This window comes from Saimiri boliviensis, chromosome X (assembly GCF_048565385.1).
Source record: "Saimiri boliviensis isolate mSaiBol1 chromosome X, mSaiBol1.pri, whole genome shotgun sequence".
Lineage (NCBI taxonomy): Eukaryota > Metazoa > Chordata > Mammalia > Primates > Cebidae > Saimiri > Saimiri boliviensis.
In genome coordinates, this window is record NC_133470.1 from 57,610,352 (window position 1) to 57,635,651 (window position 25,300).

Sequence of the window (25,300 nt, forward strand, 5' to 3'; positions counted from 1 at the left end):
GGTGAGAGGCTGAAGTTGAGGTTGAGGCATTTGTACATGATATTCTCTTGCAATTAAAAGAAGATTTCATATCTACTGGCTTAAATTTTAATATCACTGCCACCAGTATTTGTGCAAGTACTAAAATTGTGCTTGGTCTGAAAGGGAATTATCGTAAACAAAACAACGAACACCAAAACAAAAACAAGACAAAAAAAATCTCCATTCGTTTGGAATTTTGGCCCTCCATATTCTTCCTCCTTAAGTTTACTACTTGGATTGGCTATCCAAAAATATAAAACATTTTTATTTCACACCCATACCCTGCCTTGCTGGTTAAATGCTTAACACCACCAAAGGGCACCCAGGTATCCTGGATACTGATGCTGTCAACAATGGCTGCGTTGTCTGACTACATTTTAGCCTGGGGCCAAGGTAAACTGGGACCAGAAATACTGGGAAAGCCCAAGGATGAGGTAAGGAAAAGAGGTTGGGACATGCAAATTATCTTTTGTTTGTCTTAAGCTATTCTCACGATAGTTATTCTTTCAGAACCCTGAACATTTTCAGTACTTGCCCCAAATAGTTTAGCAACTTTTGAAATGGGATTAACAAATTTGGCCATTCATTGGCTTCTTCCTCGCCCACCCCCAAAGTGGGTGCCGGAGAAAAGTAATTCTGGGGGGGTCAGTGTGGAGGCAGTAGAGAGGTTTATAAAAGTCTAGAAAGTAGGAAGAGGCTTAGGAACCGAAGGAGAGGCGCGGAGTCAGCGGGGCAGGGGCGGCGGCGGAGGGAGCAGTAGGTTTGGGGTTGAGCCCTTCATTCTGGGGCACGGAAACTTGAAGTCGCTCGGCGGACGGGGAGGGAAGGAGGAGGCACGCTCTTTCCTAGAGGTGCGGTGCTCCAGGGTTTGGCACTCCAAGCCAATTCCTGAGAGCGGGAAATGGGCGGGCCCTCGGTGGCGTGGAGAGGACAGCAGTGGTCGCAACAGCTACCGGCCGGTCTGAGGATCGGGCCTGAGTTTTAAAACGGGAGCGTGTCTAGCGCGACCAGTAGTCCCAAAGAAGAAAAGCAAGGTGAAGCGAAGCTGTCCCGGACACCCCGAGGACCGAGAAACAGCGTAGGGCCGGGGTCGCTAGTAATTGCCGGGCGCCATTCGGTGACGTGGCCGCCATGCGATGACGTGCTGACCAGCTGTGGCCTCCACGTCGCAGGTTCCGCAAAGACCTGTGGGAGCGACCCGGGAGAAGGAGGGCCAAGATGGCGGAAGCGGAGGAGTCTCCAGGAGACCCCGGGACAGCATCGCCCAGGCCCCTGGTGAGCTTGGGATCTGCAACAAAAGGGACTGAGGGTGAGGCAGAGTGCCCCCTAAGGAAGTCGAGGGACGGGCTCGTGGCCTGAGAACCGGAGCCCCTTCCGCCCGGCAGGCCCTTCCTGTACCCGTCGCCAGAACCAGTCCCAACACCGCACCTGTTCTTTGCGCTAACCGCTTTGCCCCTTGCCCTCTTGGTTACTTCTACATCTTTTTGTGAAACCCCCATCTTTCCTTTCACATCCTCCCAGGGCTTGTCCTCGTCCCCAGCATTGTGTTAAATGGCGAGCTTTAGGTGATAATTCTTATCTTTTCTTCTTCTGTCCCATCATTTTATCAAAAACCTGTCACCAGCCAGCCTTCGTTGAAGGAATCATGAGAGATTGCTTCGCATGGGACATTAACGTTTTATTGCTTATATTAGTATTGACTTGTTCAGTGACCACAGTAGGCCAGGTTTAACCCCTGCCCTTCCTGTCTCAGCTCCTTGCTATCCTCTTCACCATTCTTGTTCTCTCTCTCTTTTTTTTTAAATTGAGACAGGATCTCATTCTGTCACCCAGGCTGGAGGGCAGTGGTGTGGTCTCTGCTCACTGCAACCTCTACCTCCCAGGCTCACGTGATCCTCCCACCTCAGCTTCCCTAGTAGCTAGGACCACAGGTGTGTGCCACCATACCTGGCTAATTTTTTGTAGAGATGGGGTTTTGCCATGTTGTCCAGGCTGGTCTTGAACTCCTGGCTCAAACTATCCTCCTGCCTCGGCCTCCCAAAGTACTGGGATTACAGGCGTGAGCTACTGTGCCCAGCCATCTTCACCATACTCTCTTGCTTTTCTGTCTCTGCAAGGGACAGAATTTCACTTGCCAGTCCAAAATGTGGACAGGTGTTTCAAGAACACAGGCTTTGGAGTTAAACTTAACCTGCGATGGAATACACCCACTTTGTGAATTTGGGCAAGTCATTTCATGGAGGGTGTTTCTTCATCTGTAAAATGGAGATAAAAATACCTGCCTCAAAAGAATTTTTAGTCAAATGGCATAATTTATGTAAAGTGCCTAATAATATTATCAGTACCATGAACTGAGGAATATAATGAGGTCAACATTGTGCTCCTGTCCCTCTTCCCATTGTTTTGCATTTTATAGTAGTTGCTCAGTAAATGGTTCTTCCCTTTCCTCTCTCTTTTTTTTTTGGGGGGGGGGGTGGACAGTGTTTTGCTCTTGTCACCCAGACTGGAGTGCAATGGCACAATCTCAGCTCACTGCAACCTCTGCCTCTGGGGTTTAAGTGATTCTCCTGCCTCGGCCTCCTAAATAGCTGAGATTCGAGGTACCTGCCACCACATCTGGCTAATTTTTGTATTTTTAGTAGAGACAGGGTTTCACCGTGTTGGCCAGGCTGTTCTCGCACTCCTGACCTCAGGTGATCTGCCCACCTCAGCCTCCCAAAGTGTTGGCATTACAGGCTTGAGCCACCGCACCTGGACTCGTTTCTCTGTTTTGAATTAGCAACTTAACATAGTGAACTGAGCTGGGAGATGAGGGAACTTGATTCTAGTCCTAGCTCTGCTGCTTACTAGCTCCATTTCTTCACCTCTTCATTCACTCAACAAATATTTATTGAGCATCCATTACTGTGTGCCAGGCACTCCTTTAGGCACTCGAGATACGGCAATAAGAGTGAGTTGTGTTAAGTTCTAACTGCTCTAACCTTGAGTAAAATCAGGCTGAACCCCAGTTTCCTCATTTGGAAGATGGTGGTAGGAACATATCACTGAATTAGTGAGAGTACTAAATGAGATAATATACACATAGTGCCTACTATGACATTGGCATAGGTGCTTGGCAGTTTTTAGTTTCTATCTTTCTTTTCTTTTTTTTTTTTTTTGAGGCGGAGTTTTGCTCTTGTTACCCAGGCTGGAGTGCAATGGCGCGACCTCGGCTCACCGCAACCTCCGCCTCCTGGGTTCAGGCAATTCTCCTGCCTCAGCCTCCTGAGTAGCTGGGATTACAGGCACGCGCCGCCATGCCCAGCTAATTTTTAGTATTTTTAGTAGAGACGGGGTTTCACCATGTTGACCAGGATGGTCTCGATCTCTCGACCTTGTGATCCACCCGCCTCGGCCTCCCAAAGTGCTGGGATTACAGGCATGAGCCACTGCGCCCGGCTAGTTTCTATCTTTCATCTAAACGCCCCACCCCTCTTCTGTGAAGCTTTCTCCAGTTAACTTCAGTGGTTCTGAACACTCATTACTCAATATGCAATCCACTTCCATTCAACAAATGTTTAGTGAACTCCCGCAACAAGTAATGCACTGTGCTAGTTGATACAGGGAATGCAGAGGGCCTGCCTCTATGGTGCTACCAGTCTAAGTTGTAGAAATAAGACAAGTATGCAATGCTAAAATAAAGGTGTCTGTAAGAGAAAGTTACACAAAGAATATTACAGAAATTTAAAGGAAAATGCTATCATGTCTAGTTGGGGTGACCAAGCTACGTGGTGGAACTTACATTTGAAGGGACTTCAAAGGATGGGTAGGAATTGAAATTGCAGGTGAGCGTAGTAGCTGTCAATAATTGAATACCTGCTATGTGCCAGGTATTGTGCTAGACATCCTCTGTGTATTTTCTAAACTTTACAGCAACTATTTCAGTTAGGTGGCTTTTAACCACACTTTATGTGCAGATGAGGATATGAGATGCAGAGAGGTTTGATGATTTCCCTAGGGTCTACATCCAGTTAGTCCCCAGGCCTGAAATTTGAACCTAGATCTGACTCTGAAGCCCAGACTGTATCAATTTGTGCTACATAGCCTCTCATGCACAAAGGCACAGAAGTTGGAAGGTGCTAGTATATTTATAGAACAACAGGTAGATAACTTTGGCTGAAGCACAGGGAATTATTAGGAGATAAGCCTTCAGGGATAAGCCTACTGAGTTAGGGAGGCAGTATGGAACAGTGGTGGTTAGGAAGGTGTACTCTGGAGTCAGCTTGTTTAGGTTTGATTCTAAGCACTGTCACTTAGCTAGTGGGATATTGGGGAAATTACCAAACCCCTCCTTGCCTCAGTTTCCCCATCTGAAAATAGAGATACAGCAACACTTAGTTCATAGGGTCGTTAGGCGGATTAACACATTGGATAAATTAACACACTTAATAGAATACATGGCACATAATAATGCAATAAGCGTTATTTCTTATTATTGGCTGCTAACCTGGGAGGCTTTCTGGGCTACAAGGGGCCGGTGGAAATTTCTGAGGAGGGAAGAATTTGAAATCATGAATTGGACAACATAATAGAGGGTAAGTTACAGTGGGGGATATCTGGAATGTAGAAGACCCGTGCAGCTGTTGTGGTACTTCCGGGAAGAAATGCTAGGGATCTGGACTACAGCAGTAGCAGGAGACAAGAGGATTTGAGACAAGGCAGAATCTGTTAGGGTTTGTAGTGTGTGAGGGAGGATTTGTCTTAGATCAGTGTTTTCCACACTTTAGTGTGCTAGCAGTCATCTGGGGAATCTTGTTAATTTGCAGGATCTGATTCAGTTATTCTGGGATTCTGATTCAGTTGGCCTGAGATCTGCATTTTTAACAGACTCCCTGGTGGTGCTGCTGCTGCTGCTCCCAATACCACATTTTGAAGAGCATGGCTATAGACATCCAAGAGTATAGTGACACCCTGTATAAAAATAGATAATATACAAGGAGGGTTAGCTGGATGAGGGCCTTAAAAGTTGATTAATTCAGTTTTGGACATGTTTAGTTTGAGATACTGGAGGCCATTCAATAGATACACAACAGGCAGTTGGATTTGCAACCTATACCTCAGGGCTCAGAAGGAGTCAGACCTAGAGATGTTGATTCAGGAGTCATCTGCACAGGGTTAAAAAGACAGAATCTTGGGTAATGCCTGTATTTAGGGGGCAGGAAGACTAGGTATCCTGTAATACTGGCTATAGTCTGGGATCTTCTTCTTTTTTTTTTTTTTAGATGCAGTTTCACTCTTGTTGCCCAGGCTGGAGTGCAATGGTGCCATCTCGGCTCACTGCCACCTCTGCCTCCCGGGTTCAAGCAATTCTCCTGCCTCAGCCTCCCTAAGTAGCCGGGATCACAGGCGTGCACACCATGCCCAGCAAATTTTCGTATTTTTAGTAGAGACAGGGTTTCACCATTTTGGCCAGGCTGGTCTCAAACTATAGTCTGGAATCTTTGGAAGATCTTAGGCTATAAGGAAGCTGCCCCCAGGTGAAGGGGCTGACTGGAGACCGTGCTACTAGCTACCCCTTCATCCATTCCTGGGAGCCACGCCTCTTGGACTGAGCTGATTTCTGCTTCATGTTTCCCCTTGTTGATTCTTTTTACCAGGATTTTCGTCAATAGTATAACACATTTGCTCCCAGCTATTTTTTTTAGGGTTACAGTCCCTGCTTTTATTGTATGTTTTTGGCCCTGCCTCTACCTGTTCCCCTTACTGGCCCAAGCCAGGCAGAGCAGTATGCATGTGTGTTTCTGTGAGCACATCTATATATTTGCACGAGTCTGCCCACTGATGGGAAAGGGGAGGGGCATGGAGCCAATTCGCCTTTCCTGCTGAGGGCTAGGCAGAGAGCAGAGTCTATTAGCTGAGGGCCTGGAAGTCCAGTCTTTTATATTGGGCTGAAGGGCCATAGTTCCTGACTCAGTTCATGGAACAATGTTGCTAGTTCTTGAAGAGATAAGAGGGAGAGAGTAGGGGATCACATGACACTTCAGTGACTACAGTGACTTCTGATACCAACTACCTGGAGTTAGGCCAAACTGTACAGGTTAAAAACACAGTCCTCTACAAGACTGCTCTTTAGATACCACCCACAATTTTGGGGGTTCCCAGGACCATCCTCACTTCAGAGCAAGTAGCTATAATTCAAGGGTTACGATGATTCCCTCAGGTTTCTTTCTTGTTTTTTTTTTTTTTTTTTTTAAGATATATTCTCGCCCTGATCCCTAAGCTGGAGTGCAGTGGCACAGCCTCAGCTCACTGCAGTCTTTGCCGCAGCCTCCTGAGTATCCGGGACTACCAGCACATGCCACCATGCCTGGCTAATTTTTGTGTTTTTGGTAGAAATGGGGTTTCACCATGTTAGCCAGGCTGGTCTAGAACTGACTTCAAGTGATTCGCCCACCTTGGCTTCCCAAATTGCTAGGATTACAGGCATGAGCCACGGCACCTGGCCCGCCCCTCAGGTGTCATAATTCACTAGAATGACTCATAGAACTCAGAACAGCACTGTACTTAAAATTACAATTTTATTGTAGCAAAGGGATACAAATCCAAACATGCAAAAGAGAGAGAGGCACAGGGTGAGGTCTGAGAAGGTCCCAAACACAAAGATTCCTTGTCTTGACTCTGTGGATTCAGGGCATGTTACCCTCCTGGTTTGTTGTTATGTGACAATATGCAGAGTATTGCCAACCAGGGAAGTTCACCCATGTGTCTAGAGTTTTTATTGGGTTTCATTATGTAGGCATGATTAATTAGATCATTGGTCACATAATTGAACTCAATCTCCAGGGTCCCACCACTCCCCAAAGTTTGGGCTTATACGTTGTGACCTAAAGCCCCAAACCTCTAGTCATATATGTGGTGTTTCTGACATGGTTAGCCCCCATTCTGAGTCATCTCCAGAGCACAAACTACACAAGGGCCTACTGTGACTCACCTGTTAACATAAACTATCAGAGCCCCTGTGAGTATCAGAAATACTCCCCTGTTATTCAGGTAATTCTAAGTTTAGAGGCTTTCAAGAACAGGGAACAAAGACCAGCTAAATTCTTTATTATACGATAGTGACAGAACTGGAATTGACTCCATGGGAATCTTGAACTTGAGCTAACATTTATCTAGCCCCTACCGTGTTCCTGTATTAATACATTTCTTCCTCACAATAACCCCGTGATGAGGGTATCATATAATATCTCAGTTTTACAGAGGAGGAAAGCACAGAGAGGCTAAGTAACTGCTCAGTGTCACATGGGTAGTACATGATGGAGCTGGATTTGAATTCAGGCTATTTGGCCTGCACTCTTAACCAGTATTCTTCATATGCCATGTTGAGCATTATGTGCTAAGTGCTGTACAGGTGTTACTTATTTTTATAGCAGTGTTGTTTCCATGTGAGATCCCTTGGCATTAAAGCCTTTTTTTTTCTACTGTACTACCCTGCTTCTACTAGCAGTAGCAGGCAGCAGGGAAACTGAAAACAAGCAATGCTGGCACTTGAAAGGGCAGTGTTGTAGCAGTGAAGAGAAAATATGGCTTCAAAAAGGCTTGATTTTGGCTGATGGGTGGCTCACGTCTGTAATCCCAGCACTTTGGGAGTCTGAGGCAGGTGGATCACTTGAGGTCAGGAGTTTCAGACCAGCCTGGCCAACATGGCAAAACCCTGTCTCTACTAAAAATACAAAATTTACTCAGGTGCAGTGGTGTATGCCTGTAGTCCCAGCTACTTGGGAGGCTGAGACAGGAGACTTGCTTGAACGCGGGAAATGGAGGTTGCAGTGAGTTGAGATTGCGCCACTGCACTCCAGCCTGGATGACAGAAAGAGACCGCATCTCAAAACAAACAAACAAAAAGGGTTGTTTACACATTACACACTGCAGAGTATTCAAAGAGAATGAGGACTGAATCAAGATCCTTGTATTTCTTGATTATGTTACTATCGGAGAGCACAACGTCAGTAAAGTGGTGAGAAGGCCAGTGCCAGATTACAGAGGATTAAGTGCGAAAGTAAAGAGAAGTTTGATCAAGCAAGAGAAGAGAGTGGTTTGAGCAAATGGCAGAAACAAGGGAGTGATATATTTTTAAATTTTATTACAGAAGCTTTCAAATGTATAAATAAAATGAAGAATAGTATAATGAACCTCATGTACCTATCAACATTCTGCTGTTATTTTATTGTCTCACCACATTTTTTTTTTTGGTCTTTTTATTTGAAACTAATTTTAGACATACAGAGAAGTACAAAAATAGTACAGAGAGTTCCTGTATTCCCTTCACCCAGATTCTTCTAATGTTAACATTGTACATAAGCATAGTACACTGATCAAAACCAAGAAATTAACATTGGTACAACACTATTACCTATAGACCATGTTTGAATTTTAGCAGGTTTTCTACTAATGGCCTTTTTTGTTCCAGGATCTCATGTAGGATCCCACATTGCATTTAGTTGTTATTTTTCCTTCATTTCTTCTAATCTGTAATGGTTCTTCAGTCTTGTCTTATCTTTCATAGTCTTTTCTGAGTGTTTTAAAGCAAAGCCCAGACATATTAACTTCATCTGTAAATGCTTAACTATGTTTCTCTAACAGATAAGGACTCTTTCTTTGTTATCATACATAATAAAATCAATAATTTCTTAATATCGTCTAATCACTATCTGTTCATCTCCCAATTTTCTAGAAAAAAAAAAAAAAGTTCTTTTTGCTGTTTGTTTAAATCGGGATCCAGGCCTGGTGTGGTGGCTTACGTCTGTAATACTAGCAACTTTGGGAGGCCGAGATGGGCAGATCACTTGAGGCCAGGAGTTCGAGAACATCCTGGCCAGCATGGTGAAACCCCATCTCCACTAAAAATACAAAAAAAAAAAAAAAAAAAGCTGTCATCGTGGTATGCACCTGTAGTCCCAGCTACTCAGGAGGCTGAGGCAAGAGAATTGCTTGAACCCTAGAGGCGGAGGCTGTGGTGAGCCAAGATTGCACCACTGCACTCCAGCCTGGGCAACAGAGTGGGACTCCATCTCAAAAAAAAAAAAAAAAAAGAAAGAAAAATAGTGTTTTTTACCTTTTTATGAAGAAACATTTCAAAATATACAGAAGTAGAATGGTTAATTGGATCCCCATATACACCTTCAACGATTATCTACTTATGATGAATCTTCTTTCTTCTACAGCCCTACCTACTTTCTTTATTATTTTGAAGCAAATCCCAGGCATCATTACATTAGTAAATATTTGGTATGTATCTCTAAAAGGTAAGGATTCTGGCTGGGCATAGTGGTTCATACCTGTAATCCCAGCACTTTGGGAGGCTGAGGTAGGCAGATTGCTTGAGCCTAGAGGTTCAAGACCAGCCTGGGAGACATGACAAAACCCTGTCTCTATTAAAAATTTAAAAAGTAGCCTGGCATGGTGGCACATGCTTAACAGTCCCAGCTACTTGAGAGGCTGAGGTGGGAGGATTGCTTGAGCCTCAGAGATTGAGGCTGCTGTGAGCTATGATCATGTCACTGCAATCCAGCCTGGATGATAGAGCAAGACTTTGTCTCTTAAAAAAAATGCATATATACGGATTTAAAAAATTTTGTGTTATTTTAGAGTTGCCATTTTGGTGTGTTGTCAAGGCTGGAATGCAGTGGCTGTTCACAGGCATGACCGTAACACCCTGCAGCCTTCAACTTCTGGCCTCAAGGGACACTCTCACCTCAGTCTCCCAACTAGCTAGAACTGTAGGTGTGTGCCACAGTTCCTAAATTAGAATTCTGCTTTTAAAGAGAACATAACTACAATAACATTAATGCATGTAAAAATTAATTTCTTAATATCAAGTATCTCATTAGGTTTTAAATTTCCAATTATCTCCTAAATGTTATCTTTTTACAATTTAAAAATTGGCCCACTGCTTGTTTTTCAAAGTATGGTTTTCTGGGAAGGGAGCTACACTTATTTGTGTATTATCTTTAGCTGCTTTCATGCTACAGTGGCAGAGTTGAGCATTTGCAACAGAAAACGTATGGCTCTCAAAGCCTGAAATATTTACTGTTTGACCCTTTACAGAAAGTTTGGTGACCCTTGCTTTAGGCAATTATCTTTTAGAATAATTAAAATTAGGAAGAAATGTCATGTTTACCTTCATTTTAACCACTTTGGGAGATCATTTGTTTGTGTACATTCAAGTTTCCTTCTGATATATTTCTTCTTCCTGAAGAACTTCCTTTAGCATTTCTTGTAGAATATGTTTTAGCTTTGTTTGTCTGAATAACATTTTTACTCTGCCTTTATTTTTAATAAGTATTGCTGGGTTTAGAATTCTGTGTTGATAGTTTTATTCTTTTGGCACACTATCCCTCTATTTCCTTTTGCTTTGTGTAGTTTCTGGTGAAATGTCTCTTTGTTTGTTTGTTTATATTTTGTTAGAGATGTCTATTATAATTATTATAATTTTTTTTTCTGAGACAGCGTCTCGCTCTGTCACCCAGGCTGGAATGCAGTGGTATGATCTTGGCTCACTGCAATCTCCACCTCCCGGGTTCAAGTGATTCTCCTGTTTCAGCCTCCTAAGTAGCTGGGTTTACCGTTGCCTGCCACTACACCTGGCTAATTTTTTTGTATTTTCAGTAGAGATGAGGTTTCACCATGTTGGCCAGGCTGGTCTCGAACTCCTGAGCTGAGGTGATCTGCCTGCCTTGGCCTCCCAAAGTGCTGGGATTACAGGTGTGAGCCACCATGCCCAGCCTTCTATTATATTTCTTACCTTTGCTCCTATGAATGCAATGCCTTTCTCTTTGGCTACTTTCAAGATTTTGTCTTTGGTTTTCCATAGTTTGTGTCTAGGTTTGTGGATTTTTTTCATTTTGTCCTTTGGTATTTATCTTGATTGGGGTTCTCTTGGCTTGCATCTATTCTTTGATGTATCATTATTTTTGGAAATTTTTCAGCTACCTTTTTTTTTTTTTTTTTTTTGACAGAGTCTTACTCTGGATTGCAGTGGCACAGTCTCCACCCACTGCTGCCTCAACCTCCTCAGCTCAGGTGATCCTCCCACCATAGTCTCCAGAGTAGCTCTGACTACAGGTGTCTGCCACCATGCCTGGCTAATTTTTTTTTTTTTGAGGCGGGGTTTCGCTCTTGTTACCCAGGCTGGAGTGCAATGGCGCGATCTCGGCTCACCGCAACCTCCGCCTCCTGGGTTCAGGCAATTCTCCTGCCTCAGCCTCCTGAGCAGCCGGGATTACAGGCACGCACCACCATGCCCAGCTCATTTTTTGTATTTTTAGTAGAGATGGGGTTTCACCATGCTGACCAGGATGGTCTCGATCTCTCGACCTCGTGATCCACCCACCTCGGCCTCCCAAAGTGCTGGGATTACAGGCTTGAGCCACCGCGCCCGGCGCCTGGCTAATTTTTTAAATTTTTTTTTATAAAGATGGGGTTTCACCGTGTTGCCCAGGCTGGTCTGGAACTCCCAGGCTCAAGCAATCTGTCTGCCTCGGCTTCCCAAAGTGCTAGGATTACAGGTGTCAGCCAGTGTACTTGGCCTATATCTCTTCAGAGCCGTTGTCTTTCTATTTTTGGGGGGATTCCAATTATTTACATAATAAGACCATTTAATGTTTTCCCATAGTTCCTGGATACGCTATTCTTTCTTTTCTTTTAATCTTCTCTTTTTGTTTTAGTTTGGGTAATTTTGACTGACCTAACTCTGAATTCTTTCTTTGGTATTGAGTTAACTGATAAGGCTGGCAAAGGCATTCTTCATCTGTTACCATGTTCATGTATTTCTAGCATTGCCATCTGATTCTTACAATTTCCATCTCTTTGCAGAAATTCATCATTCATGCATGCACCTTTTCTACTAAAGCCTTTAGCATATTGAACATAGTCATTTTAAATTTCTTTTCTGATAATTGTAACATCTTGGTCATCTCAGAGTCTGGTTTTGTTGATTGCTTTGTCTCATTGTAGTGGGTTTTTTTTTTCATGTGTGTATGAAGGAGATAATTTGTTATGTTAATGAGTGCTGGACATCATGTATACACTGATAGAAGTAGCACATCTCTGCTGCTGAGTTGTCAGTAGGGGTTAAGTCAATCTAGTCAGGATTTGTTTGGATTTTTTGTTGTTGCTATGGGTACCTTCAGTGCATCACCAGCTTCAGATTTATCTGCTGTTACCTTGTGTTTATGGTGGGTGCTATGTTACACCAGTATTTTTTTGTTTTTGTTTTTTCAGACAGGGTCTCACTTTGTTACCCAGGCTGGAGTGCAGTGGTGCGATCATAGCTTACTGTACCCTTGACCTCCTGGGCTCAAGTGATCCTCCCACTTTATCCTCCTCAGTAGCTGGGACTACAGGTGTGTGCTACCATGCCCAGCTTTTTTTTTTTTTTTTTTTTTTTTCCTGAGACAGAGTCTCGTTTTGTCGCCAGGCTCCAGGCTGGAGTGCAGTGGCGTGATCTCAGCTCAGTGCAACCTCCTCCTCCTGGGTTCAAGCAATTCTCCTCTCTGCCTCCCGAGTAGCTGGGACTATAGGTGCACACCACCATGCCCAGCTAATTTTTCTATTTTTTTTAGTAGAGATGGGGTTTCACCATGTTGGCCAGGATGGTCTCGATCTCTTGACCTCGTGATCCACCCGCCTTGGCCTCCCAAAGTGCTGGGATTACAGGCGCAAGCCACCGCGCCCGGCCCCAGCTAATTTTTTAAAAACATTTTTGTAGAGATGGGGGGGTCTCACTATGTTACTCAGACTAGTCTTGAACTCCTGGCCTCAAGCAATTCTCCTACCTCAGCCTGCCAGTGTTGGTATTATAGGCATGAGCCACTGTGCCCAGCCCCAGTGTTTTTATTGATGTTCATATTCTATACTCAGCTTCTGTCTTTGCCCTTGCATATCATGGTGAGTCTCTTTCTAAGCTCTAGCCCTTCCTCCAGCAGTAGACTGCTGCTGTTCATTACTCCATACTTGCTAGCCTGGTGGTAGGGGCCAGGGAAAGGGGATTCTTTGTTGTCATAGTCTAGCCTCTGCCTTAGGCAGACTCATGTGTCCCTGAGTCTCCTGGGTGGCACTTTCTTAGTGATCCTGTCCCTTTCCTAGCTGAAGGAAACTCTTTTTTTTTTTTTTTTGAGACGGAGTTTCACTCTTGTTACCCAGGCTGGAGTGCAATGGCGCGATCTCGGCTCACTGCAACCTCCGCCTCCTGGGTTCAGGCAATTCTCCTGTCTCAGCCTCCTGAGTAGCTGGGATTACAGGCACGTGCCACCATGCTCAGCTAATTTTTTGTATTTTTAGTAGAGACGGGGTTTCACCGTGTTGACCGGGATGGTCTCGATCTCTTGACCTCGTGATCCACCCGCCTTGGCCTCCCAAAGTGCTGGGATTACAGGCTTGAGCCACCACGCCTGGCATGAAGGAAACTCTTTTTTTTTTTTTTTTTTTTTTGAGACGGAGTTTCGCTCGTTACCCAGGCTGGAGTGCAATGGCGCGATCTTGGCTCACCGCAACCTCCGCCTCCTGGGTTCAGGCAATTCTCCTGCCTCAGCCTCCTGAGTAGCTGGAATTACAGGCACGTGCCACCATGCCCAGCTAATTTTTAGTATTTTTAGTAGAGACGGGGTTTCACCATGTTGACCAGGATGGTCTCGATCTCTTGACCTCGTGATCCACCCGCCTCGGCCTCCCAAAGTGCTGGGATTACAGGCTTGAGCCACCGCGCCCGGCCCCTGAAGGAAACTCTTAATGGTCTGGGCCCAGGATAGTTTCCTGTCCAACCCCTAGTAGTAGAGAGCTTTCTCTTTCCCCTTTCTCCAGCTACAGTGAGTTTTCGCCTATGTTCTGAAGGCAACTTGTTTTTGTCTAAGTGGCTTTAAGGCTCTTTCTCTGTGGTGGTTTTTTGTGAGCCCCCAGTGGAAGTCTAGAGAAGAGCCTACAAGTGAATGTGAACTCCCCTTGTGTCTGTTGCTTCCAGGGGTTCTGTACTCTCATGCTAGTCAATACTTGGACTTTAGCAATTTATTTAAAATTTTCAGTGATTCTTACCCATTTGTGTAGTGCGCAGCATTGTCTTCTCCTCATGCTTTGCTACTGTTGAGCCAGTGCTGATGTCTCCTCGTGGAAGCACCTGGCTTTCCTTAGATTTCATCCAGACCACTTGGTCTCCCTTACAATCTCAGGTTTCTGATGAATTCAGGGAAAGTTATGATTCAGTAAAGTCTCTAGCCTCTTCTCATTGTTCTGGTTGGGGAATGGTCTTTCCAACTTCCTGTATCATTTTTTTTTAATTGCATTTTAGGTTTTGGGGTACATGTGAAGAACATGCAAGATTGTTGCATAGGTACACACATGGCAGTGTGATTTGCTGCCTTCCTTCCCCTCAGCTACATCTGTCATTTCTCCCCATGCTATCTCTCCCCACCTCCCCACCCCCGTCCCTCCCCCATTTTCCCCCAACAGACCCCAGTGTGTAGTGCTCCCCTCCCCATGTCCATGTGTTCTCATTGTTCAACACCCACCTATGAGTGAGAACATGTGGTGTTTGATTTTCTGTTCTTGTGTCAGTTTGCTGAGAATGATGGTTTCCAGGTTCATCCATGTCCCTATAAAGGACACGAACTCATCGTTTTTGATGGCTGCATGATATTCCATGGTGTATATGTACCACATTTTCCCTGTCCAGTCTATCATCGATGGGCATTTGGGTTGGTTCCAGGTCTTTGCTATTGTAAACAGTGCTCCAATGAACATTTGTGTGCATGTGTCCTTATAGTAGAATGATTTATAATCCTTTGGATATATACCCAGTAATGGGATCGCTGGGTCAAATGGGATTTCTATTTTTAGGTCATTGAGGAATTGCCACACTGTCTTCCACAATGATTGAACTAATTTACATTCCCACCAACAGTGTAAAAGTGTTCCTATTTCTCCACACCCTCTCCAGCATCTGTTGTCTCCAGATTTTTTAATGATCGCCATTCTAACTGGTGTGAGATGGTATCTCAATGTAGTTTTGATTTGCATTTCTCTAATGACCAGTGATGATGAGCATTTTTTCATATGTTTGTTGGCCTCTTATATGTCTTCTTTTGTAAAGTGTCTGTTCATATCCTTCGCCCACTTTTGAATGGGCTTGTTTGTTTTTTTCTTGTAAATCTGTTTCAGTTCTTTGTAAATTCTGGATATCAGCCCTTTGTCAGATGGGTAGACTGCAAAAATTTTTTCCCATTCTGTTGGTTGCCAATTCACTGTAATGACTGTTTCTTTTGCCATGCAGAAGCTGTGGAGTTTGATTAGGTCCCATTTGTCTCTTTTGGCTTTTGTTGCCAATGCTTTTGGCGTTTTGGTCGTGAAGTCCTTGCCTACGCCTATGTCCTGAATGGTTTTGCCTAGATTTTCTTCTAGGGTTTTTATGGTGTTAGATCTGATGTTTAAGTCTTTAATCCATCTGGAGTTAATTTTAGTGTAAGGTGTCAGGAAGGGGTCCAGTTTCTGCTTTCTGCACATGACTAGCCAGTTTTCCCAACACCATTTATTAAACAGGGACTCCTTTCCCCATTGCTTGTTTTTGTCAGGTTTGTCAAAGATCGGATGGTTGTAGATATGTTGTGTCTCCTCTGAGGCTTCTGTTCTGTTCCATTGGTCTATATCTCTGTTTTGATACCAGTACCATGCTGTTTTGATTACTGTAGCCCAGCTTCCTATATCTTAATCAGAAGTCAAATTACAGTGTTATATAGTCACTTGAAATAGGTGCTGTCTTTGTGGTTGTGTGTTTAATTCAATAAGTGGTAGTTTCATTGGTTTAATTTTTCTCTCAATTTCAGGGATTGCTTTGTTCAAATTTTAATTTTGTTTCATAATTGTGTGAACTGTTTATGTGATTGCAAGAGATATATATAGAACAACATATATTGAAAAAAAGCCTAGTTTCTCTTCCTGCCTGCTCTATTCTATTCCATTCTTTCCTCTATAGGAAAACTTAAAAAAAAATCATATGGCATATTTCATTATTTAAGAAATATGACTGTCATTAAGAAATTGTTTTTGACCGTGCGCGGTGGCTCAAGCCTGTAATCCCAGCAGTTTGGGAGGCCGAGGCGGGTGGATCACGAGGTCAAGAGATCAAGACCATCCTGGTCAACATGGTGAAACTCCGTCTCTACTAAAAATACAAAAAAGTAGCTGGGCATGGTGGCACGTGCCTGTAATCCCAGCTTCTCAGGAGGCTGAGGCAGGAGAATTGCCTGAACCCAGGAGGCGGAGGTTGCGGTGAGCCGAGATCGCGCCATTGCACTCCAGCCTGGGTAACAAAAGCGAAACTCAGTCTCAAAAAAAAAAAAAAAAGTAAAGAAATTGTTTTTTATAAGTTCTTCATATTTATTTATTTATTTGAGACAGAGTTTCACTTTTATTGTCCAGGCTGGAGTGCAATGGTGCAATCTCGACTCACCACAACCTCTGCCTCCCAGGTTCAAGTGATTATCTTGCCTCAGCCTCCTGAGTAGCTGGGATTACAAGCATGCATGCACCAACATGCCTGTCTAATTTTGTATTTTCAGTAGAGATGGGGTTTCTCCATGTTGGTCAGGCTCGTGTTGAACTCCCGACCTCAGGTGATCCGTCCACCTCAGCCTCCCTAAGGAGGGATTACAGGCGTGAGCCACCATGTTCGGCCTTTTACAAGTTTTTGAACATCCTCATTCTTTCTAAAATTTCAGTATACTGTCTTGTGTTTCGTTTATCTGCAACTGTTACCCACAAAAAATGATGCCTACTGGGCCAAAAACTATATGAGAAGGCATTGCCTCTATTTTCTTAGGAATTTGTAGATTCGAGTTTCGGTTGTAATAAAATTTGACAGATGAGCATGAATTTAAAAGTTCACATTCTTGGGCTGGGTGCCGTGGCTCACACCTGTAATCCCAGCACTTTGGGAGGCCGAGGCGGGTGGATCACGAGGTCAAGAGATCGAGACCATCCTGGTCAACATGGTGAAACCCCATCTCTACTAAAAATACAAAACCATTAGCTGGGCATGGTGGCACGTGCCTATAATCCCAGCTACTCAGGAGGCTGAGGCAGGAGAATTGCCTGAACCCAGGAGGCAGAGGTTGTGGTGAGCCGAGATGGTGCCATTGCACTCCAGCCTTGGTAACAAGAGCCAAACTCCATCTAAAAAAAAAAAAAGTTCACATTCTTCATTCACTTTGAAAATTTTATTTGCTCTGTGATTGCCAGGTAACCTGTAAAGAGTGTAATCAAGGTGTGTTTGCTACTTCCCTGTTCCTCCCAGTTGCCTTTATGGTTCATGTAATGCTCTTTTTTAGCCAGCAGAGGCCACTAGAGCCTGCTAGGGAGCAGAAGTGCAACAGAAATGTGGCCGTTCTAAGAATGATTGCTAAAAGGTCACTTTTTAATAACTTTGTAATTATTATCTCAGTCTTGTTAGCTTATACCATGTGAAGAATTTATGCTAAATGTTGATAGGCAAGAAGGTCTGTATGACATTTACTTTCGTTATTTCATTATGTTTCATCTTTAAAGAAATAGATTTGAGAATTATAGTTAACTGCATTGCTTAATGTCTGTTGAGCTAACACCTCCTTTCCTATGTAAAACCCTACAAAGTACATGGTCCCTACTCTCTAGGAAATGATGATATATATGAGGAATGCTTCGGTTTATTACAGGCTTACTTTTTGCCCCCTGACTCTTCTCAGTTTGCAGGCCTTTCAGATATATCCATCTCACAAGACATTCCAGTAGAAGGAGAAATCACCATTCCTATAAGATCTCGCATCCGGGAATTTGACAGCTCCACATTAAACGAATCTGTTCACAGTACCATCGTAAGTTAGACTACTTGAGAGAACTTCTGTCCAGCATCATGGAACTAAGTAACTAATAGTACTTTGCAATATTTTCATTTGGTTCACTGATTTTGAATATATTTTATATACCGAAGTTTAATATTTTATCCTAGAGAATAATTTGTTACAGCTTTTTTGGAGAGCAGTTTGGTTATAATGCATATTAAGAATCTTAGCTATGCGTGGTGGCTTGCTCCTATAATCTCAGCACTTTGGGAGGCCGAGGCAGGTGGATCACCTGAGCTCAGGAGTTCGAGACCAGCCTGGCTAACATGGTGAAACTCCATCTCTACTAAAATACTAAAAATACAAGAATTGACCGGACATGGTGGCATGTGCCTGTAATCGCAGCTACTCGGGAGACTGAGGCAGGAAAATCGCTTGAACCTGGGAGGTGTGAAGGTTGCAGTGAGTTGAGATCGTGCCACTGCGCTCCAACCTGGGTGACAGAGCGAGACTCAGTCTCAAAAAAAAAAAAAAAAAAATCTTAAAATGTCCAAATCTTTTAAAATCATTATATTATCATACTTCTCCAAATATAGTATAAGGAAAGTTTTCAAAAGTAAAACAAAAATTTTCAACATAAAAATATCAATATACAAAGATGTTTATTATAGCATTCTTTGTAATAGGGGAAGCTAGAAATAGATGAACAACAGATGAGATATTAGTTAAGTAAATTATATTATATCTTTGTAGTGGGATGCTGAACAACTATTAAAAATTATGTTTACAAAGTGTTTAATAACATGGATAAAACTAGGTGAAAAAAACTAAAGCAGAATTAGCTCAGTGGTACTTTGAGAGGTTGTGTTTGTATTACTGAACCCTTCCTCCAGTTTCTTGATTTTTTTGTATCTGGCTTCTAAGATTCATTTACCAATTAAATTGGGAATGTTGGAAATTTATTTTATATATTTCAAAGAATACGACAGCTAGAGAGCAGGCTAATTGGCCCTTGGGACTCATCTTCTATGAATTGAATGTCACATACTGTTTTGTAGAGCAGCTTTTTGTAGTGCAATTGTTTTAGTTTCTTTAAGCAGACTATTGTGAGGGCTGTGTTTCTCCTTTATGGATTTTTCAACATCAAAACAGAGCAGATCAAAACAGATGTGGAAAACTATTAAAAGTTGGCTTAAGGAGTTAATAGAAAAAGCATGCCCTACCTCTCTGCTTTGTGTAGTGAAGGAATTGAACTGGAATTATCTGGAAAATTCAATGAAGAGTTTCCAGGAGATTGAAATAAAAGAAATTTTAGCAAATTAAGTAAGGCTGCTCACAACCTTGGTCATCACAATACAACAAGTTGTTTCTGTTTTTCAGATGCGTGATCTAAAAGCTGTTGGGAAAAAATTCATGCATGTTTTGTACCCAAGGAAAAGTAATACTCTTTTGAGAGATTGTAAGTATATGAGGTTTTTAAGGGTTTACTTTATTTATCTCACTGTACCTTTATCGTAAGTACTTTATAAGGCAAAGGCTCTGTGGTAATAAAACTGACATCATTTTGCAGGATCAGAAAATATGTAAATGAATATGAATATGTAAATCAAACTATTGGCAGAAATTAAAATTTTATTTTATTTTATTTTGAGACAGTCTCACTCTGACTCCCAGGCCAGAGAGCAGTGGTACAATCTCTGCTCACTGCAACCTCCGCTACCTGGGTTCAAGCAATTCTCATGCCTCAGCCTCCTGAGTAGCTGGGATGAAAGGCACCTGCCACCACACCCGGCTAATTATTTTTGTATTTTTAATAGAGACAGGGGTTTCACCATGTTGGCCAGGCTGGTCTCGAACTCTTGACCTTAGGTGATCCACCCGCCTTGGCTTCCCAAAGTGCTAGGATTACAGGCAGAAATTAAAAATTTAGATTGGAATCTTAGAGATTGAAAGATTTTGCTTATTATATTGTCCTCATCAATAAATATATACTGGCCAGGCATGGTGGCTCATACTCCCAGCATTTTGAGAGACTGAGGCAGGAGAATTGTTTGAGCTCAGGAGTTTGAGACCAGCCTGGGCAACAGGGTGAGACCTCATTTTTACTAAAAATAAAAAAAAATTAGCCAGGCCTGGTAGCACATGCCTGTAGTCCTAGCTACTTGGGTGGCTGAGGTGGGAGGATTGCTTGAGCCAAGATCAAGGCTATAGTGAGCCGTGACTGCGTCACTGCACCCTAGCCTAAGTGACAGAGTGAGATCTGTCTCAATGAATAAAATACATAAATTTAAAAAAAATGCTCTAATGGTTACTACAAAATACATTTCTGGAAGCTGCTAATACATAATATTTACATATACTACATATATTACATAATATTCCTGGAAGCTGCTGACACTTAAAGAATTAATGATCTCCAAGGGAAAGACAAATGTTCAAATTTTTGTTTGTTAGTTTTTTGACATGGAGTCTCACTCTGTTTCCCAGGCTGGAATGCAATGGCACAATCTCAGTTTACTGCAACCTTTGCCTCCAGGGTTCAAACGATTCTTCTTCCTCAGCCTCCAGAATAGCTGGGATTACAGGTGCCTGCCACCACACCTTGCTAATTTTTTTATTTTTAGTAGAGACAAGGTTTTGCCACATCCACCAGGCTTGTCTCAAACTCCTAACCTGAAGTGATCCACCTGCCTCAGCCTCCCATACTTCTGGGATTACAGGCAAGAGTCACCACTCCAAGCCTAAATGTTAATATAATAGTAAATACCCATAAACAATTAACAAATTAATAGTACCTTTATTGACAGTTCCATTTTCAAGCCCATCATTTAGTCTGATGACTGCTTTCTTTATTAGAGTTCTGTCAAAACAGACAGGGTCTCACTCTGTTAACCAGGCTGAAATGCAGTGGCATAATCATGGCTCACTGCAGCCTCAAACTCCTGGGCTTAAGCAGTCCTTCTGCCGCAGTCTCCTGAGTAGCTGGGACTGCAGGTATGCAACACTATGCTTTACTAGTTTTTAAATATTTTATATAGATGGGGGTCTCTCTGGGTTGCCAGGCTTGTCTCAAACTCCTGTCCTCAAGCAATCTGCCCATCTCAGCCTCCCAAAGTGCTGGATTACAGGCAAGAGCCACTGTGCTCAGCCAATGTTTAATTTTTTCAACTTTTTGTTAAAAACCAAGACAAAAGCACACACACTGGTCTAGGCCTTCACAGGGTCAGATTAGATCATCAGTACAATTGTCTTCTACCTCTGTATCTGTCCTGTTGGAAGGTCTTCTGGAGCATTAACACACATGAAACTGCCATCTTCGATGATAACAATGCCTTCTTCTGGAATATCTCCCAAAGGATTTGCCTGAGACTGTGTTATGGTTAACTTTTTTTTTTTTTTTTTTTTTTTTAGAGATGGGATCTTGCTCTGTCACTCAGGCTGGAGTGCAGGGACGTGATTCTACCTTACTATGGCCTCAAACTCCTGGGCTCAAGCCATTCTCCCACCCTAGCCTCCTATGCCCAGAGCCTGTGCCACTGTGCCTGGCTAACTTTTTAAAAAAAAAATGTGGCCGGGCACAGTGCCTCAGGCTTCTAATCCCAGCACTTCGTCAGGTCAAGGTGGGTGGATCACCTGAGGTCAGGAGTTCCAGACCAGCCTGGTCAATATGGCGAAACCCTGTCTCTATTAAAAATACAAAAATTAGCTGACCCTGGTGGCAAGTGCCTGTAGTCCCAATTAGCTGACCCTGGTGGCAAGCGCCTGTAGTCCCAGTTACTCGGGAGGCTGAGGCGGGAGAATCACTTGAACCTGTGAGGTGGAGGTTACAGTGAGCCAACATTGTGCCATTGCATTCCAGCCTTGGTGACAAGAGAGAAACTCTGTCTAAAAAAAAATAATTTTTTTTTTGTAGAGACAGGGTCTCGCTATGTTACCCAGGCTGAACTTTTTTTTTTTTTTTTAAGTAAATGTATACTCCAATGTAACAATGAAAAGTATAGTATAATAAATACATAAACCACAGTAACATAGTCATTTTTTATCATTATCAAGTACAGTATTATGTAGTATACATAACCATGCTATATTTTTATATGACTGGCAACATACTAGGTTTGTTTATACCAGCATCACCACAGACTTGTGAGTAATGTGTTGTACTAGATGTCATTAGGTGATAGAAATTTTTCAGCTCCATTATGATTTTATGGGACCACTATCATTGACCAAAATGTCATTATGTGGCACATGACTATACTTGAATTGAGTTTTTAAGCTGAGAAGTTAAAAAAAAAATAATGAAATTAGCAGCAGTTTTAATAGAAGTGGTAGGATTATAGTTTTTTACATCTTTTCTAAATTTTCCACAGTGGTGTCAAAATTAGTTATAGAATTAAAAATAAACACTATTAAGTATATAAGTTTGCATTCCTCTCTTGGGTAAGGTTATATACATGTGAAGTTAAAGTTAGATGTGGGATATGTGCCTTTATGGATTGAGTTGAGGAAGGTAATTGTGCTCTAAGCTGTGTGCTACTAAACTGTTGGCATACAAATCACTCAGCAGCTTTTTTTGTTTTTTTGAGATGGGGTCTTGCTCTGTCATGCAGGCTGGAGTGTAGTTGGTGTGATCTTGGCTCACTGCAACCTCCATCTCCCAGGTTCAAGCGATTCTCCTGCTGCAGCCTCCCAAGTAGCTGAGATTACAGGCATGTGCCACCACGCCTGGCTAATTTTTTTATATTTTTAGTAGAGACGGGGTTTCACCATGTTAGCCAGGCTGGTCTCGAACTTCTGACCTCAAGTGATCTTCCTGCCTCAGCTTCCCAGAGTGCTGGGATTACAGGCCAAATCACTCAGCAGCTTTTATTTTTATTTATTTATTTTTTTTGAGATGGAGTCTTGCTCTGTTACCCAGGCTGGAGTGCCAGTGGCGTGATCTTGGCTCACTGCAACCTCTGCCACCCAGTTTCAAGTAATTCCCATGCCTCAGCCTTCTGAGTAGCTGGGATTACAGGCACATACCACCATGCCCAGCAAATATTTTGTATTTTAGTAAAGACAGAGTTTTATCATGTTGCCCAGGCTGGTCTCAAACTCCTGAGCTTAGGCGATCTGCCTGCCTCGGCCTTCCAAAGTGCTAGGATTACAGGCGTGAGCCACTACGCCTAGCCTGCAGCTTTGATTGAGGACCATGTTTGCTAGATCTGATGTTGGCAGAGCCTACAGAGCCTTTTTCAGTTTTCAGAAAGCTTTCATATGTTATTTGTTAAAGTTTAACCTTGTGAAATTACCCATAGTGGGCTGTTTTTTCACCTAGAAGAACAGCAACTCTATATTAATTCAATATACTAATTATAAAATGGAAGCAGTGTGACAGATGGCAAGAGCTTTGGTCTAACAATCAAAAGACCAGGCTGGGAGTGGTGGCTTATGCCTGTAATCTCAGCACTTTGGGAGGCTGAGGTCGGTGAATCGCTTGAGGCCAGAAGTTTGAGACCAGCCTGGGCAACATGGCGAAACTACATCTTTACAAAAACTACAAAAATCAGTCGGGTGTGGTGGCATGTACCTTTAGTTCCCAGCTACTCAGGAGGCTGAGGTAGGAGGATCACCTGAGCCTGGGAGGTTGAGGCTCCAGTGATCCATCATCACACCACTGGCAACAGTGAGACCCTGTCTCAAAAAAATTTAAAAAAAGGAATCAGGCCAGATGCCGTGGCTCACACCTGCAATCCCAGCACTTTGGGAGGCCAAGGTAGGTGGATCACCTGATGTCAGGAGTTCGAGACAATCCTGGCCAACATGGTGAAACCCTGTCTCTACTAAAAATACGAAATTAGCTGGGCATGGTGGTGGGTGCCTGTAATCTCAGCTACTTGGGAGGCTGAAGCAGGAGAATCACTTGAACCTGGAGGCAGAGGATGCTATGAGCTGAGATTGCACCATTGCACTCCGGCCTGGGCAACAAGAGGGAAACTCCATCTCAAAACAACAACAACAACAACAACAACAACAACAAAAACCAGAATCAGAAGCCCTAGGTTCTGGTGCCACCTCCACATATAAAGTTGAGCAAGTAATTTCCTTCTCATCTTCATTTTTTGTATTTGTGAACTGAGTATGATTATACTTGCCTTGTCTAATGCAGTCTCTGACCGGTAAAGTTCCTTGGCTGTAGTCTTTTTTTCTGAGTGTCAGGTAGGGAACTGACTGTCCATTGGTCTTTAATTATAGCATGATAGTATGTGGCTTAGTAGATGGGGAGAAGGGAAGGGTGGTTTGTGGGATATGAAGTAAACAAAACTTAAAGTCTATGTGAAGAAGTGCATTCAGGATTAGGGGACAGGGAGGGCAGGTAGTGGGAGAGGAGAGGTAGGAAGGCTTCAGCAGACAAAGAGAGCCTTGATGTCTGAATTCCAGGAGTGCAAGAGGTAGCTATTGGAATAAGATAGAAAATACTACCTTTGCTTCTGTCTTGTAGGGGATTTGTGGGGCCCTTTGATCCTTTGTGTGACACTGGCATTGTAAGTACTTGCATTTTCTTTCTTTATCATTTGAGCTAGAGTAGACTTTTTTTGTGGATTTTCAAAATTGTGGGGGATTTTGATTGAATATTTCATTTAGGACTTGTATGACATGTTGTACTCCTTAGGTATTTAAGCCTCAAAAGTCACTTTCCAAATCAATTAAAAAATGATGAAATTAGGCTCACCTTCCTTAATCAATGACATTTTAGTCTGTTTTAGCCATGTCTGTTCCACAAACATTTATTTATTCATTTACTCTCTTGTTCCTTCCCATTATTAAACTAAGTGAATTAAATATTTATAGGTTTAAGCACCCTTTGCAAACATAATTCTCTGTAACTCTTACTAAAAAGAAGAATGAGAATGAGAATAAATTAGAATAGAAGTAGTAGAGTTAAAAAGCAAGATCATGTTTCAGAGTGTCATACTTTTCCATACACATTGTATGGAGAGGAAGAGGACAGAGGAAGGAGAGGAAGGTTACAGTAGAGAGAGGAATATAACCATTGATAGAGTGGAAAAAAATACTGCCCTGAAATTCAGTTCCGAGTTCTCATTTTGACTCTGCTATTGGATAACTATGTGACTTTGCGTTACTAATAACCAATGTTTGTATAATTTTTCCCAGTTTGCAGAAAACTTTTAAATAATTTCTCTTATTTTAACCTTATAGCAATAAATAAAATTATTTTCTTTCTTTCTTTCTTTCTTTTTTTTAATTGACGAACAAGCTTCGATTCAAAAAGGTTGAGGATTTAACTAAGATCAAATAATCAGTGGAAGACCTGAGATTCAACCTCAGGTTTCCTCACTACTTATTCTGTACCTGTACAGTTCATTACACTTCTCTTCCCACCTGGTCACTCCAGATCTCCTCTTCCATATCTGTAAAGGGAGACAGTTGAG

General features: G+C 42.7%; 1 protein-coding gene across 1 annotated transcript in view; it reads left to right on the plus strand.

Moving 5' to 3' along the window:
* Positions 1 to 1,192: 1,192 nt before the first annotated feature.
* YIPF6 (Yip1 domain family member 6) overlaps positions 1,193 to 25,300 on the plus strand; it is a 38,860-nt gene continuing 14,752 nt past the window's right edge. Inside the window, exons 1-4 of the mRNA XM_003943058.4 lie at positions 1,193 to 1,296; positions 17,769 to 17,897; positions 19,245 to 19,323; positions 24,349 to 24,391. Of these exons, the coding sequence (XP_003943107.1) occupies positions 1,240 to 1,296; positions 17,769 to 17,897; positions 19,245 to 19,323; positions 24,349 to 24,391 (308 nt within the window). The 5' untranslated portion in view covers positions 1,193 to 1,239. The remainder of the gene's footprint in view (positions 1,297 to 17,768; positions 17,898 to 19,244; positions 19,324 to 24,348; positions 24,392 to 25,300) is intronic.